Consider the following 12,072-nt stretch of genomic DNA (forward strand, 5'->3'; position numbering starts at 1 on the left):
CTGCCTCCTAGTCTAATTTTTAGCCTGGACCAGAACCTGCATCATCTTACCTGCATCATTAGCAGCGGATTCCTAATAATGCCAGAGTGGATGCTACTTCTCTTCCATGTAGGCTCTGATCCAGCCTAAAAGATGATGCAGGTTCTAATACAGGCTAAAAAGATGATGCAGGTTCTGGTCCAGGCTAAAAAGTTGATGCAGGTTCTCTTCCAGGCTAAAAAGATGATGCAGGTTCTGTTCCAGGCTAAAAAGATGATGCAGGTTCTGTTCCAGGCTGATGCAGGAAAGTGGCGACACTAAAACTGATTAAAACCCCGAGCGTGAGGCTCTCCTTGGTAAATTCCTACCGAGGGGGCGCCATTACAATATTCCCGCGAAGTTCTCATTGAATCGTTTTCAACCTAACCGACGATCGCTGCGCCATTTTGCAGAGCCCTGCTATCAACGTTGCAGAGCTCTACCAGACTTGGCAACGATCACCACCGCCGTCGAGGCTCTCCTCGGCAAATACCTACCGAGGGGGCGCCATTACAACGTTCCCGCGAGATTCTCGTTGAATCGTTTTCAACGACCGTTGGAGCGCATGCGTGTCCCTTCAGCATTGACACGAGGAAGACAAGCCGAATATCCCTCAGTTCTCGAGTGGCCGGTTTGAGAAGGGCTGCCACGAGAGAAAAACTTCCTTTTCTCACCTTTTGGTCACGCGCCTGCGCTCCCCTTCAGCCGCAAAACCCAATTCGGCACCGATCAGAACGTCACCGGAGGCTTCGCACGTCGGCAATGTTGTACTGCACTCGAATTCTTAGCGGCCAGGTATGCACGCGATTCTCGAATCATTTTTAAGACGAGCCTGTCTCGCCTGTTAATTTGCGAACCGGTGGCCCGTGCGCTCCAATTTAAATTCGACCTCTTGACCCCGTTATCAAGGTCAACGGTGTTATTTCAATGTTACAATACTGTCTCAACTAATTCACTCGGTTATTGATTTTCCTCTAATCAGCCTCGCGATAAAGAACTCGTCGAATCCACGTTTGTTTGTGAGAAAACGGGCATTTTTGGAGCACAGCAAGTGCCGTTTCGCGTGTTACGTCGCTGTTGCGTCTTTTGTTTGTCAGACGGGCACTGTCAGACGGAATTCTGGGAGCTCGGTGTCCGTGCGAACACCTGACTCTCATATGGTCTTTATTTTGGAGTAGATTAAGGACGACAATACCGTTCCAGCGAACGACATGGCGGGGCGCAACGATCGGTAGTTTAGGAACGTTTCGGTCAGCGTAGAAATTTGCGAAATGCTTTTTTGCTCGTTACATAATCGCTGTCCGAACATCCGTTGTATATATCGTGTTCATTTTTGGAATACTTCGAGGTTATGTGGTCGGTCATTGCGCAGGAGTGGAGCTCGCGGCGCGTGCGAACGAATGCGAAACTTACAGCTGCTCGCGGTCCTGCTCTCTGCTAGCCGATAGACACCGAGAAAACAAGCGATAACAGCGTCGATTAGGCGAGATAACGAGCAATCATTACCAAGCAGATGACGATGGAGATTCGCGAATAACGCAATTGCACGAACTCTTTTTTCCTTTGAACGCAAGCGCCTGTTTCGTCTCCGTTTCGCGGAGATCTTGCTCTTGATCTTGCCGGGAAATTGGAGCAGCTTGATATTTTCATGCTCGCGAATTATCGGATTACATAACTGTCGATGTGTACAGATGAACCCCTGCATTATTTCGTAACGCGAGCGCGCACACGCATATATTCACGCGTGTCGAGCACATGATAGATCACACGGGCACGTCTCTATTTTCCTCCGCGGGATATTGATAATTGATTTTTTCCGATTGTTCCTTTTCTACGGCCTCGATTGTCTTATGCAACTATAAATAAAATTACAGTCTCGATTCGGATTTATTTGCGGCCCGATGTTTGTATTCATGAATTCCTCGCTCTCGCCGCCGATAAAGCATAATCGGGACGATGCGACGCTCGTTACAGATAAGCTGGCTCCATAATGCGAGTTCATTGATTAATTTAGGAATTCTTCGGTGGTATATTTAGAGCAGCGTTAATTCGGGAATGAAATAGCTGATTATTATAATTGTGTTTACATTTTAGTTCCTTCTAGATTTTCTTAGATTATTCTCCGCTCTCACGATATTTCTATTTGCGTTTCGCGTATTCCCTTGTCACATGCAACGCGATACGTGCAAAAATAGAGCCAGGTTAAACATCGTCGGAGATAAGCGATTTTGAAAAACAGGTTCATAAATAATCGATGCACGGACTTATTCAGTGACGCTTTCCAAACGGACATTGTTCACTCTTTTCAATTTCGATCCCATTTTCAACTGTCATTGTAAGATTTTTTACACGAATTAAAAATAATATTTTACGTTAGTTTCAAATGAAATTGCATTTGCTGCAAATCTATAATCAGTTAAACTTGTTTCAAAAGTTTTACAAGTTGGAAATAATATTCTACAGACAGTCAAATAAAATTGCAATTGCTCCAAATTCGTAATCAATTAATTCTTCAATTACAATTGCCAAAAAATAATACAAATTCAAAATAATTTTTCAAATTGGATAGTGTTTAATAAAATTGCAATTGCTCCAAATTCGTAATCAATTAATTCTTCAATTACAATTGCCAAAAAAATAATACAAATTCAAAATAATTTTTCAAATTGGATAGTGTTTAATAAAATTGCAATTGCTCCAAATTCGTAATCAATTAATTCTTCAATTACAATTGCCAAAAAAATAATACAAATTGAAAATAATATTTCATGTTGCATAGTGTAAAACAAAATTGCAATTACTCCAAATTCATAATCAATCAATTCTGTAATTATAATTGCCAAAAAATAATACAAATTCAAAATAATTTTTCACATTGGATAGTGTCAAATGAAATTGCAATTGCTCCAAATTCATAATCAATTAATTGGTCAATTCTAATTGAAGAATGGTCGTCGTCGAGGAAATTTTATCTTCGCGCTTACTGTATGAACAATTTAATTAATAATAATTGGTATTTGTTTGCAGAGGCTCGCTGTCTGCGCAGCAGACATCCAACAAAGATGCTTCAGTGTAAGTCCGCTGAGCTTCGCCGCCGCGAAGGTGGCAATGTCCAAATTTGACAAAACTGCCTATCTTCCGTACGACAAATTGGAGCAGAACCTGAAGGTTGTGAAAAAAAGGTACCTAAAAGATTTTGTATACCTATCAACGAACACCTGCTTTCCTACTTCACTTAAAACTTACAGAAAATGTCTGCATGTATTAAATAATAATTCAATGGTATGATAAAATAAATTCACAGTGTATCTTGTATTGTTTCAGGTTAACCCGACCATTAACTCTCTCCGAAAAAGTGTTGTACTCCCATCTCGATGAACCCGACAAACAAGACATTGTCCGAGGCACAAGCTATCTCAGATTACGTCCAGACCGTGTGGCTATGCAAGATGCCACAGCTCAGATGGCTATGTTGCAGTTTATCAGCTCAGGCACGTTATCTTCTATTGTTCTCTAGACCCTCGTACATTCTTCAGGCGAAAATTCACCTATCGTCTATGTTAAATACTATAAAATCTTTTATTTCGGTGTGATTATGTTGCAACTTGCTCTACAGTCATTTCTCTATATATGTCGCCAAAGCTTGAACGATAAACGTCGCGGAATTATCCCCACTACCGCGGGATATTACCTGGGACGCCGAGGAGTGTAAACATAACACGGCTTGATGACATATATCGAGAATTCACTGTATTTGTTTAAAATATTGCGAATGGAGCATAATCTAAATATCTGACCACTGTCCCTAATAAACAAATAACTGTCACAGGACTGCCAAAGGTCGCCGTACCCTCTACCATCCACTGCGATCACTTGATCGAAGCACAAGTGGGCGGAGAGAAGGACTTGAAGCGTGCGAAGGACATCAACAAGGAAGTGTACAACTTCTTGAAGACCGCGGGCGCGAAATATGGCGTCGGTTTCTGGAACCCCGGCTCCGGTATCATTCACCAGATCATCCTGGAAAACTACGCATTCCCTGGCCTTCTGATGATCGGTACCGACTCCCACACGCCTAATGGCGGTGGTTTGGGTTGTCTGTGTATCGGTGTTGGTGGTGCCGACGCTGTCGACGTGATGGCCAACATCCCGTGGGAATTGAAATGCCCGAAGGTGATCGGAGTCAAGCTGACCGGCGAGTTGAAGGGCTGGACCAGCCCCAAGGACATCATCCTGAAGGTAGCCGGCATCCTGACTGTGAAAGGAGGCACCGGAGCCATCGTCGAGTACTTCGGGCCTGGTGTCGACAGCATCAGCTGTACCGGCATGGCCACCATCTGCAACATGGGTGCTGAAATCGGCGCCACCACCTCGATCTTCCCCTACAACTACCGTATGCAAGATTATCTCAGATCCACCGGTCGCTCAGAAATCGCTGACGCTGCCGACCTCCACAGAACCAGCCTCCTGACAGCGGACAGAAATGCTAAATACGACCAGATCATCGAATTGGACCTCTCCACCCTCGAGCCCCACGTCAACGGACCGTTCACCCCGGATCTCGCGCATCCGATCTCGAAATTAGGTGAGTGATCAAGGGCTGTCGCTCAGAAAATTATACTTGTGACAGCGCAGACCCGCGGTGTTGTAATCACCAGAGGAATCCATTGAGCAACCACCGACAAGATACATAATCAGTTATTTGTAACCAATCGGCGAAAGAAAGGAGGAAGACGTGATTCCTTTGTTAACATTGCTAAACAGCATGACTTGCGACAGAACGCGGGATTCGTTGTCAACCGGTTTCTCTGCGACGCTGCATTTCGAAATGGGCACATGGAAAATATGAAACTAGCTTTGATACTATACTTCACAATTAGTTCGGAATTATTAATCAAGCGATAGTCATTCGGGCAATTTGCGATAGACATTTAGTAAAGCCGATTTTAAGAAATTGAATCCTAAAACAGTTTCAAGATTTGAAGTCAAGCTTAACAACACTTAAGCAGAATCGAAGTGATCTTGAAATAACCTTGGCTGGCCGAATCTTGAAGGCAAAAATAAAAGGCGTCTAATTGAAAGTATAGTATTCAAGCGCAGAGTTAGTTACAGCTGCTCACAGTCTCCAAGGAAAAATTTATGAATTATTCAGAAGATTTGTCGAAACAAATTAGTTCATTGATGATTGCGTTTAGGTGCAAACGCCAAGCAGAATGGCTGGCCGAACGAGATCAAGGTCGGTCTGATCGGTTCCTGCACGAACAGCTCGTACGAAGACATGGGTCGGTGTGCAAACATCGCAAAACAAGCTCTGGAACACGGATTGAAGTCGAAATCGGCGTTCAACGTTACACCGGGATCGGAACAGATCCGCGCCACCATCGAGCGTGACGGAATCGTGAGTTCCTTTTTAGTATGCCAATAGGTGGCTGTGTTAGAAAGCTCCTAGACAATTCGAGTTTTCGCCACTGTGCCTGATTCAGTGCCAAGCGTTGGTACATGCTCCTTTGCAGCCACCGGCCGACCCACGCCAAATTCTTAATTTGGATCGGATCGATGTATTTTGACAATGTGAAATGGAAAAGTAGACACTCGAGAAATTGCACGGAACGACCCCGAGAGAGCTATTCGCACTATAGTTTTGTTTACTTGCACGAATTGCGTCGAGAACCGCTTTTATGAATGTATTCAATGCTCGGAGGATCCTTTTATTAGATCGTTCCTCGATTGTTTTCTTCGGTGATATAACTATTAGGAATTTTCTCTTGTCACTTCGCACGGCATTGAAGGTGGTCAGTTTTAGAATGCGTTAGTATACATATCCTCTATTGCGACAATGTTTTCTGAATTAAACACTTGTGCAGACAGTCAATGCGTTTCGAATGTAGTCATCATAAATTACTCGAGAGTCTCGTTATTACCTTTTTGCTATATTTTCTTTTCTTCTACAATATAATCTTTTAGAGTTCTCTTTTGTCAAATTTTATAACATTAAAAATTATCGTTAATGTTAGTATGTATATTCCTTTATTATGACTGTATTTTATGAGTTAGGTACTTAATGATTTCTGCTGATATAATCGGAGCTCTTTTGAATGTAGTTAACATAAATTACTCGAGAGTTTTTTTTGGCAGCTTTTTCTTTGTTATTCTCTTGGATAATGTGGCGTTGAGGAATTTTTTTCCATCACTTTTTACGACAGCAAGAATTATTTTTAGCAGCAGAACATTATTTTATATCTTCTCTTGTGATACATGTTTGCATATTACATTAATGACCACGAAAACAAGATCAATCGTGAATTTTGTAATTAGAACCGAATGACGTATAAATTACTTTCGTTGGATATCGATTTTGGTCCAACTTTCAGTCAAAATTATGAACACACTAACTTACAAACTTATTTTCGATGAGAATGTCAGTGTCAGTATTTATAGAGATAAATAACAAAGCATCGTAAAACACTTGCTAACTGTTGACGCAATACATTCTTGAACAGGCACTATGGCTAAACTAATAATGACTTAACGAGAGTAAATGCAGCTGCTTAAAATTTAGATAATCTTTTATTGTCTGATAGTGCTTCCAACATTACAAAAGAAAATTGTTTCTTATCTGTAAATTATTGAAGCTTAACATTAAACGAGTTAAGCGAATTGTTACACTTTTAAGATTCAATTTGAAAGTCCGCTTAACCCATTTGCATCATTAGCGTATATATACGCTCAATTTTCCACAGTAGTACTGTGGAACAAACAGTAGTACTTCTAATTTTTTCTTATAATGCTGAAATATGAAGTTCTCTTACTTGTAGTCATTTTTGCACTTAAATATAATAAAAAAAAAAGTTTTGTGATAAAGGCCTTCATCTCACATTTCCTTATGATGCAAATGGGCTATGAATTGGTAACTGGTCTCAAAGATTGCACACGATTAAAACATGTTTCTGTGTGTGTTTCCCAGGCGAAAATCCTCAGAGATTTCGGCGGTACCGTTTTGGCAAACGCGTGCGGACCTTGCATCGGCCAATGGGATCGTCAGGACATCAAGAAAGGCGACAAGAACACAATCGTGACGTCGTACAACCGGAACTTCACTGGACGCAACGACGCGAACCCGGCCACCCACGCTTTCGTCACAAGTCCCGAACTGGTCACCGCTCTTTCTATCGCCGGCCGATTAGACTTCAATCCGGTCACCGATAAGCTCAAAGGCAAAGACGGCAAGGAGTTCAAACTGAAAGATCCCTTCGGTGAGTCCGATAACGTCGGCAATTGTCGTGGGAATCGAGATAGCAATTCGATGCAAAACGCCGCGCCGGGGAACATGATAACCATGTAATGGCTCCCGCCGCTCCGTTAATTTGTGAATAATTACCGATGAGTCATAGTTCGCGACTCCTCTTTCGTAACGCGTCTGCGTTGCCTGCGCGCTGTTCAACGGAGTCTCCGGCACGTCAAAAATAAAACTGAATACTCTGTTGGGAGGCTAATCAGCTGTTTCTATTTCGAGGTGGTCGTAAACGATCCTCGTTCCAACACTCGACAGCCTCGTTGCAGTTTTTTTGAAATTCTTATCGCTTTCTTATTCAATGTAGTTTCCCACACTTTATTCGTTGGCAACAAATTTCCGAGGCACGGTCTCTCGTTACCATAAAATTACATCAGTCTGATTTCTATAGTTAACTACTTGTGTGTGCGTTCTTTTTATGTAAATATCAGTTTTACGTTCTTGCGTCGAGGCATAAACAGATTTTTTAAAGCTGTTAGAATACAGACAATGACAAATTTACGTACGGCTGCAGTTTGCTTGTAATTTATGGAGAAAGTATTTATGAGGAGAATAGAGTTTTATTTAATTCAATTTTGATATCTTTTTATACAATTGTACATTTAATTTGTGGATATAGTTTTTGATAAAATTTGCAATATTAAAGAAGTTTGAAGAAACTATGTGAATATTCCAGGCGATGAGCTCCCGAGCCGCGGTTTCGACCCTGGCATGGACACCTACGACGCGCCACCATCCGATGGTAGCAAAGTCAACGTCGACGTGGACCCGAAAAGTCAGAGATTACAGCTCTTGAAGGCGTTCGACAAATGGGACGGCAAAGATCTGGCCGACATGACAGTTTTAATCAAAGTCAAGGGCAAGTGCACAACTGATCACATCTCTGCCGCTGGTCCATGGCTCAAGTATCGTGGCCACTTGGACAACATCTCCAACAACATGTTCATTGGGTAAGTTCAGCAAATTGTGCAATCTGGAAGATCAGAAATAGCTCTTCGAGTACATCAGTCACAAAATAGTACACTATCTTCCTTAGTTAAAATCTTTTCAAAAATGCGTTATTGTTGCTTACGTGCTTAAGAGTGCCAATAGGAAATTCTAAAGGCAATATTCAAAGCAATTAACTACGGGGATGTAGAATAAAAATTTTACAAAAGAAGAGAGAAACGCGTTTTGAAAATTAGCTATTGTTGCTTCAAGATTACCGGGTCGTAAGAAAGATACATGTAAAATGTTCTCGCGACTTTTTAGCGCCGTCAACTCTGAAAATAACGAGGTAAACAAGATCAAGAACCAACTCACTGGTGAATGGGGAGCAGTACCGGACGTAGCCCGACACTACAAGAAGAATGGCGTCAAATGGGTAGCTGTTGGTGACGAAAACTACGGAGAGGGTTCGTCTCGGGAGCATGCCGCGTTGGAACCGAGACATCTTGGTGGCCGTGCCATTATTGTAAAGAGTTTCGCCCGTATCCACGAAACCAACCTGAAAAAGCAAGGTCTTCTGCCTCTGACCTTCGCCAGTGCCAGCGACTATGACAAAATCCAGCCCACTGACAAGATCACCCTTTTGGGACTGAAGGATCTTGCACCTGGCAAGGTACGCGTTCCCTTAAATTAAATCATCACTTCTATCTCCCAATTATCACATCGGCTAAAGTCACTTAGAGGTCATTCAATGTCAGTGAAATGATTTGTTACAGTGTTTGCTTTTGTTGCCATTTCTATTTGGCATTTCTGATTGGCATGGTTACCAATGCGTTGACTGTTGAAAGTTAGACAACAACATTCTAGGAATGTCATAAGTACATTGAAAATATTTTTGGCAATTTTCGAACGCCACAACAAATTGTGCAGCAATAGCCGGTAACGTCAGAAGCAAAAGATAATAATTAGACTTTGATTCTTCGCACACAAGCATCTTTTGAAGATTTTCGAGAAAGAATAAAATCGAAATTTTCATAACATTTTCTCTTATATTATTTAGAAAAACGTTGCAAGTATGAACTTGCTAATAGAATTATAAAATGAGTCTTGCAACCTATCTTAAAGCAGTCTAATAATAACACTCAATAATTCTAAAAATTCAATTTTATAGACACAATGTCATTAAGGGGTAGCTTAAATTGATCCTCGTTTGCGTCGCAATTATAGCTTTCTTTCGCAAGCCGGCAAAATTGTACCGCAAGACAGAGTCAAGGCACGAGTAGCCCCGCCAAAAATAGAGATAAAAGTATTCCGACCAGCCAAGCAATCTAACCCGACTATTCGTTTCGTTTGCAGCCGGTGAAGGCGGAGATCAAGCACAAGGACGGCAAGGTCGACACGATCTCATTGAACCACACCATGAACGACCAGCAGATCACGTGGTTCAAGGCGGGCTCCGCTCTGAACCGGATGAAGGAGATCGCGGCCGGAAAATAAACGCGCGTGTCGACGCAACAGAACAACGTCATCGTTCGAAAAAGAAAAAACGCGCGACCGTAGATAGCTAGCGTGTACACACCTCTAGGGAAATGCGAGCGGGCGATGTGATCAACATTGCGCCGCCGATTTTCCAGGTAGATACTCGTCAAGTAACTCGTGAAGGGTGCGAACTGGCCAGAGAGAAGATGCTGCGATCGGTGATAATAACTGTTAGGGAGCGTCCCCGATCTGCCCGCTGATCGACGATAGCTCGTAACCATGTTCATTTCAGGACAATACCAAAGAGGAAATGACAGAGACCACGCCCGGGATTTTAGTGTTCCCGACATAGTACTGTCCTCTAGTCTAATTTTTAGCCTGGACCAGAACCTGCATCATTAGCAGCGGATTCCAAATAATGTCAGAGTGGATGTTACTTCTATGTTAAAAGAGGCTCTTCTATGTGAGTTCTGATCCAGCCCAAATGATGATGCAGGTTCTAATACAGGCTAAAAAGATGATGCAGGTTCTGGTCCCGGCTAAAAAGGTGATCCAGGTTCTGGTCCCGGCTAAAAAGGTGATGCAGGTTCTGTTCCAGGCTAAAAAGATGATGCAGGAAAAGTGGGAACACTAAAAACCCGAGCGTGAGCACTCTCATTTCCTCTCTGACAATACCTCGACAGCACCAACCATATTGTCGAACAATGATGAGCCGTGCCGGGTGCAGATTGTAATTTAACAGAGATTCTAGTACACGTTAACCGTAGGATGGATTAATTAAATAATCGAACGTAGATATCGCGATTGGCTTATCGGTCTGTTCGAATCAAATTCGACGATCGAGGCCGGAAATTTCCACCGAATAGACGATAGGGAGAGGACCGGATGTGCGGACTGGACGTGCCAAACGTGTTCATTTTTAAAGTACGTGTCACAGCCCGCCGATGGCACGTCGAGACTGTACAAGGTACATACATACATGCATACACACACACATACTTGCCCGCACCTCTACACACCATCGTACCTCAATTCCGATCGATTCAATCTTGTGTATATATATATATCGTTTGCAGAGTAGAACGAAGTTCTGACAATGCGATTTTCTAGATACGACTGATGAAATACACTGTAAGACCGTTGTTGTTACTCGAAGAACAAATAAAAGGTTGAGCAGCGAGCTAATCGTTCGTCGTTGTTTCTTATTTGATCGAGAACTGCCAATAGTGAATAGTGCGATTTCCTAACGATTTTCCTGGCGGATTTGTACGCAAAATAAAAATATACTAAGTTTATTGTAAGGAACACAAGCTAGAAGAAGAGTACAAATTAAAAATGAACTTTTCTTTTGGGCATTTTACCACGTCGAAAATAATGTAACAGTTTTCATAGTTTTGTATTTCATTTACTCATTTTGTTGTGCAATGGAATTTTCTTTTTTTTTATCATAATCGATGATACGCTTGTTTTTGTTTCTGGAGTATCATTTATGATCGCGATAAGATAAGTTGACATTTTTTTCTTCGATGAGTCGGTTATTCAGGTGTTATTGGCTGATGTTAAGGCAGGACACTGCACATGTTGTCGCAGGAAAATGTAACGCTGTTATTATTTGTTTATTTACCGAAGTAGAATTTATTTTCGGAATAGAAATTAGTTCGATTGTTCGTATCGATAATTGGCTGGTAACCAAAAATAGTGTGATGATAAAAATAAACGGGAAATTATGATTTCGTAATCAGTGGTACTACCTATATCTGCCGATTTCAAAATGGCTATTATGGCTGAATATATAGTTATATGTAACACATATTCCTTTCTTCGGAGCGATCATCCTGTCGTCCAATAAACGATTCTTATGATTTAACAAAACAAATTTATAAAATTACGAATGGGATGTAAAGGAAACCACATAATTTTATTTTAAATAATAATTTCACGAGAAATTGTCACATTAGATTAAACCTAAATATTTGTTAAATTATGATTGACTTTGTCGTCGTTTTTAAACAATTTATTGAGAAATTCTTAACTGTTAAATTTTTATTAAACGTACAGGAAACGAGTAACTAAGATAAATAATACTTTCTAAATCTACAGCAATCTAACAAAAAAAGAGGAATACTCTTTTTTGAGGCACTTTACCCTCCTTTCCATTCAAGTCTGAGCCACCGCCATATGTTCCATAAAAATGGGGGGCGCATGCTTCGTTACCAGGACAACGTATTCGCGTAATCGTACACAAAGCGGGCTGACAGTCTAAACGAACGTATGGCTGCAGAACGTCCGTTCCAAAATAGGATTGCCCCTTTTTTCCTTCGACTTTTCAGTTCGCGTTTTTCGCCAGAGACCGCGCG

At 41.6% G+C, this 12,072-nt stretch overlaps 1 protein-coding gene across 3 annotated transcripts; it reads left to right on the plus strand.

The window, feature by feature from the left end:
* Window positions 1–618: 618 nt before the first annotated feature.
* On the plus strand, window positions 619–10,895 carry LOC143361224 (putative aconitate hydratase, mitochondrial). 3 transcript variants are annotated; one of them, XR_013083426.1, is made up of 10 exons: window positions 619–813; window positions 3,046–3,200; window positions 3,343–3,509; window positions 3,848–4,603; window positions 5,214–5,416; window positions 6,983–7,271; window positions 7,986–8,259; window positions 8,561–8,909; window positions 9,593–10,271; window positions 10,302–10,895. XR_013083426.1 is itself a non-coding variant. In XM_076800464.1 (9 exons), the coding sequence occupies exons 1-9, from the start codon at window positions 781–783 to the stop codon at window positions 9,731–9,733; spliced, it is 2,367 nt and encodes a 788-aa protein (XP_076656579.1). In that variant the 5' UTR covers window positions 619–780; the 3' UTR covers window positions 9,734–10,895. The 3 variants fall into 3 exon arrangements, 1 of the variants encoding a protein (XP_076656579.1); XR_013083427.1 differs by having other exon boundaries at window positions 9,593–10,241; XM_076800464.1 differs by having other exon boundaries at window positions 9,593–10,895.
* The last annotated feature ends 1,177 nt before the right edge of the window (window positions 10,896–12,072 follow it).

Source organism: Halictus rubicundus, chromosome 1, assembly GCF_050948215.1.
Source record: "Halictus rubicundus isolate RS-2024b chromosome 1, iyHalRubi1_principal, whole genome shotgun sequence".
Lineage (NCBI taxonomy): Eukaryota > Metazoa > Arthropoda > Insecta > Hymenoptera > Halictidae > Halictus > Halictus rubicundus.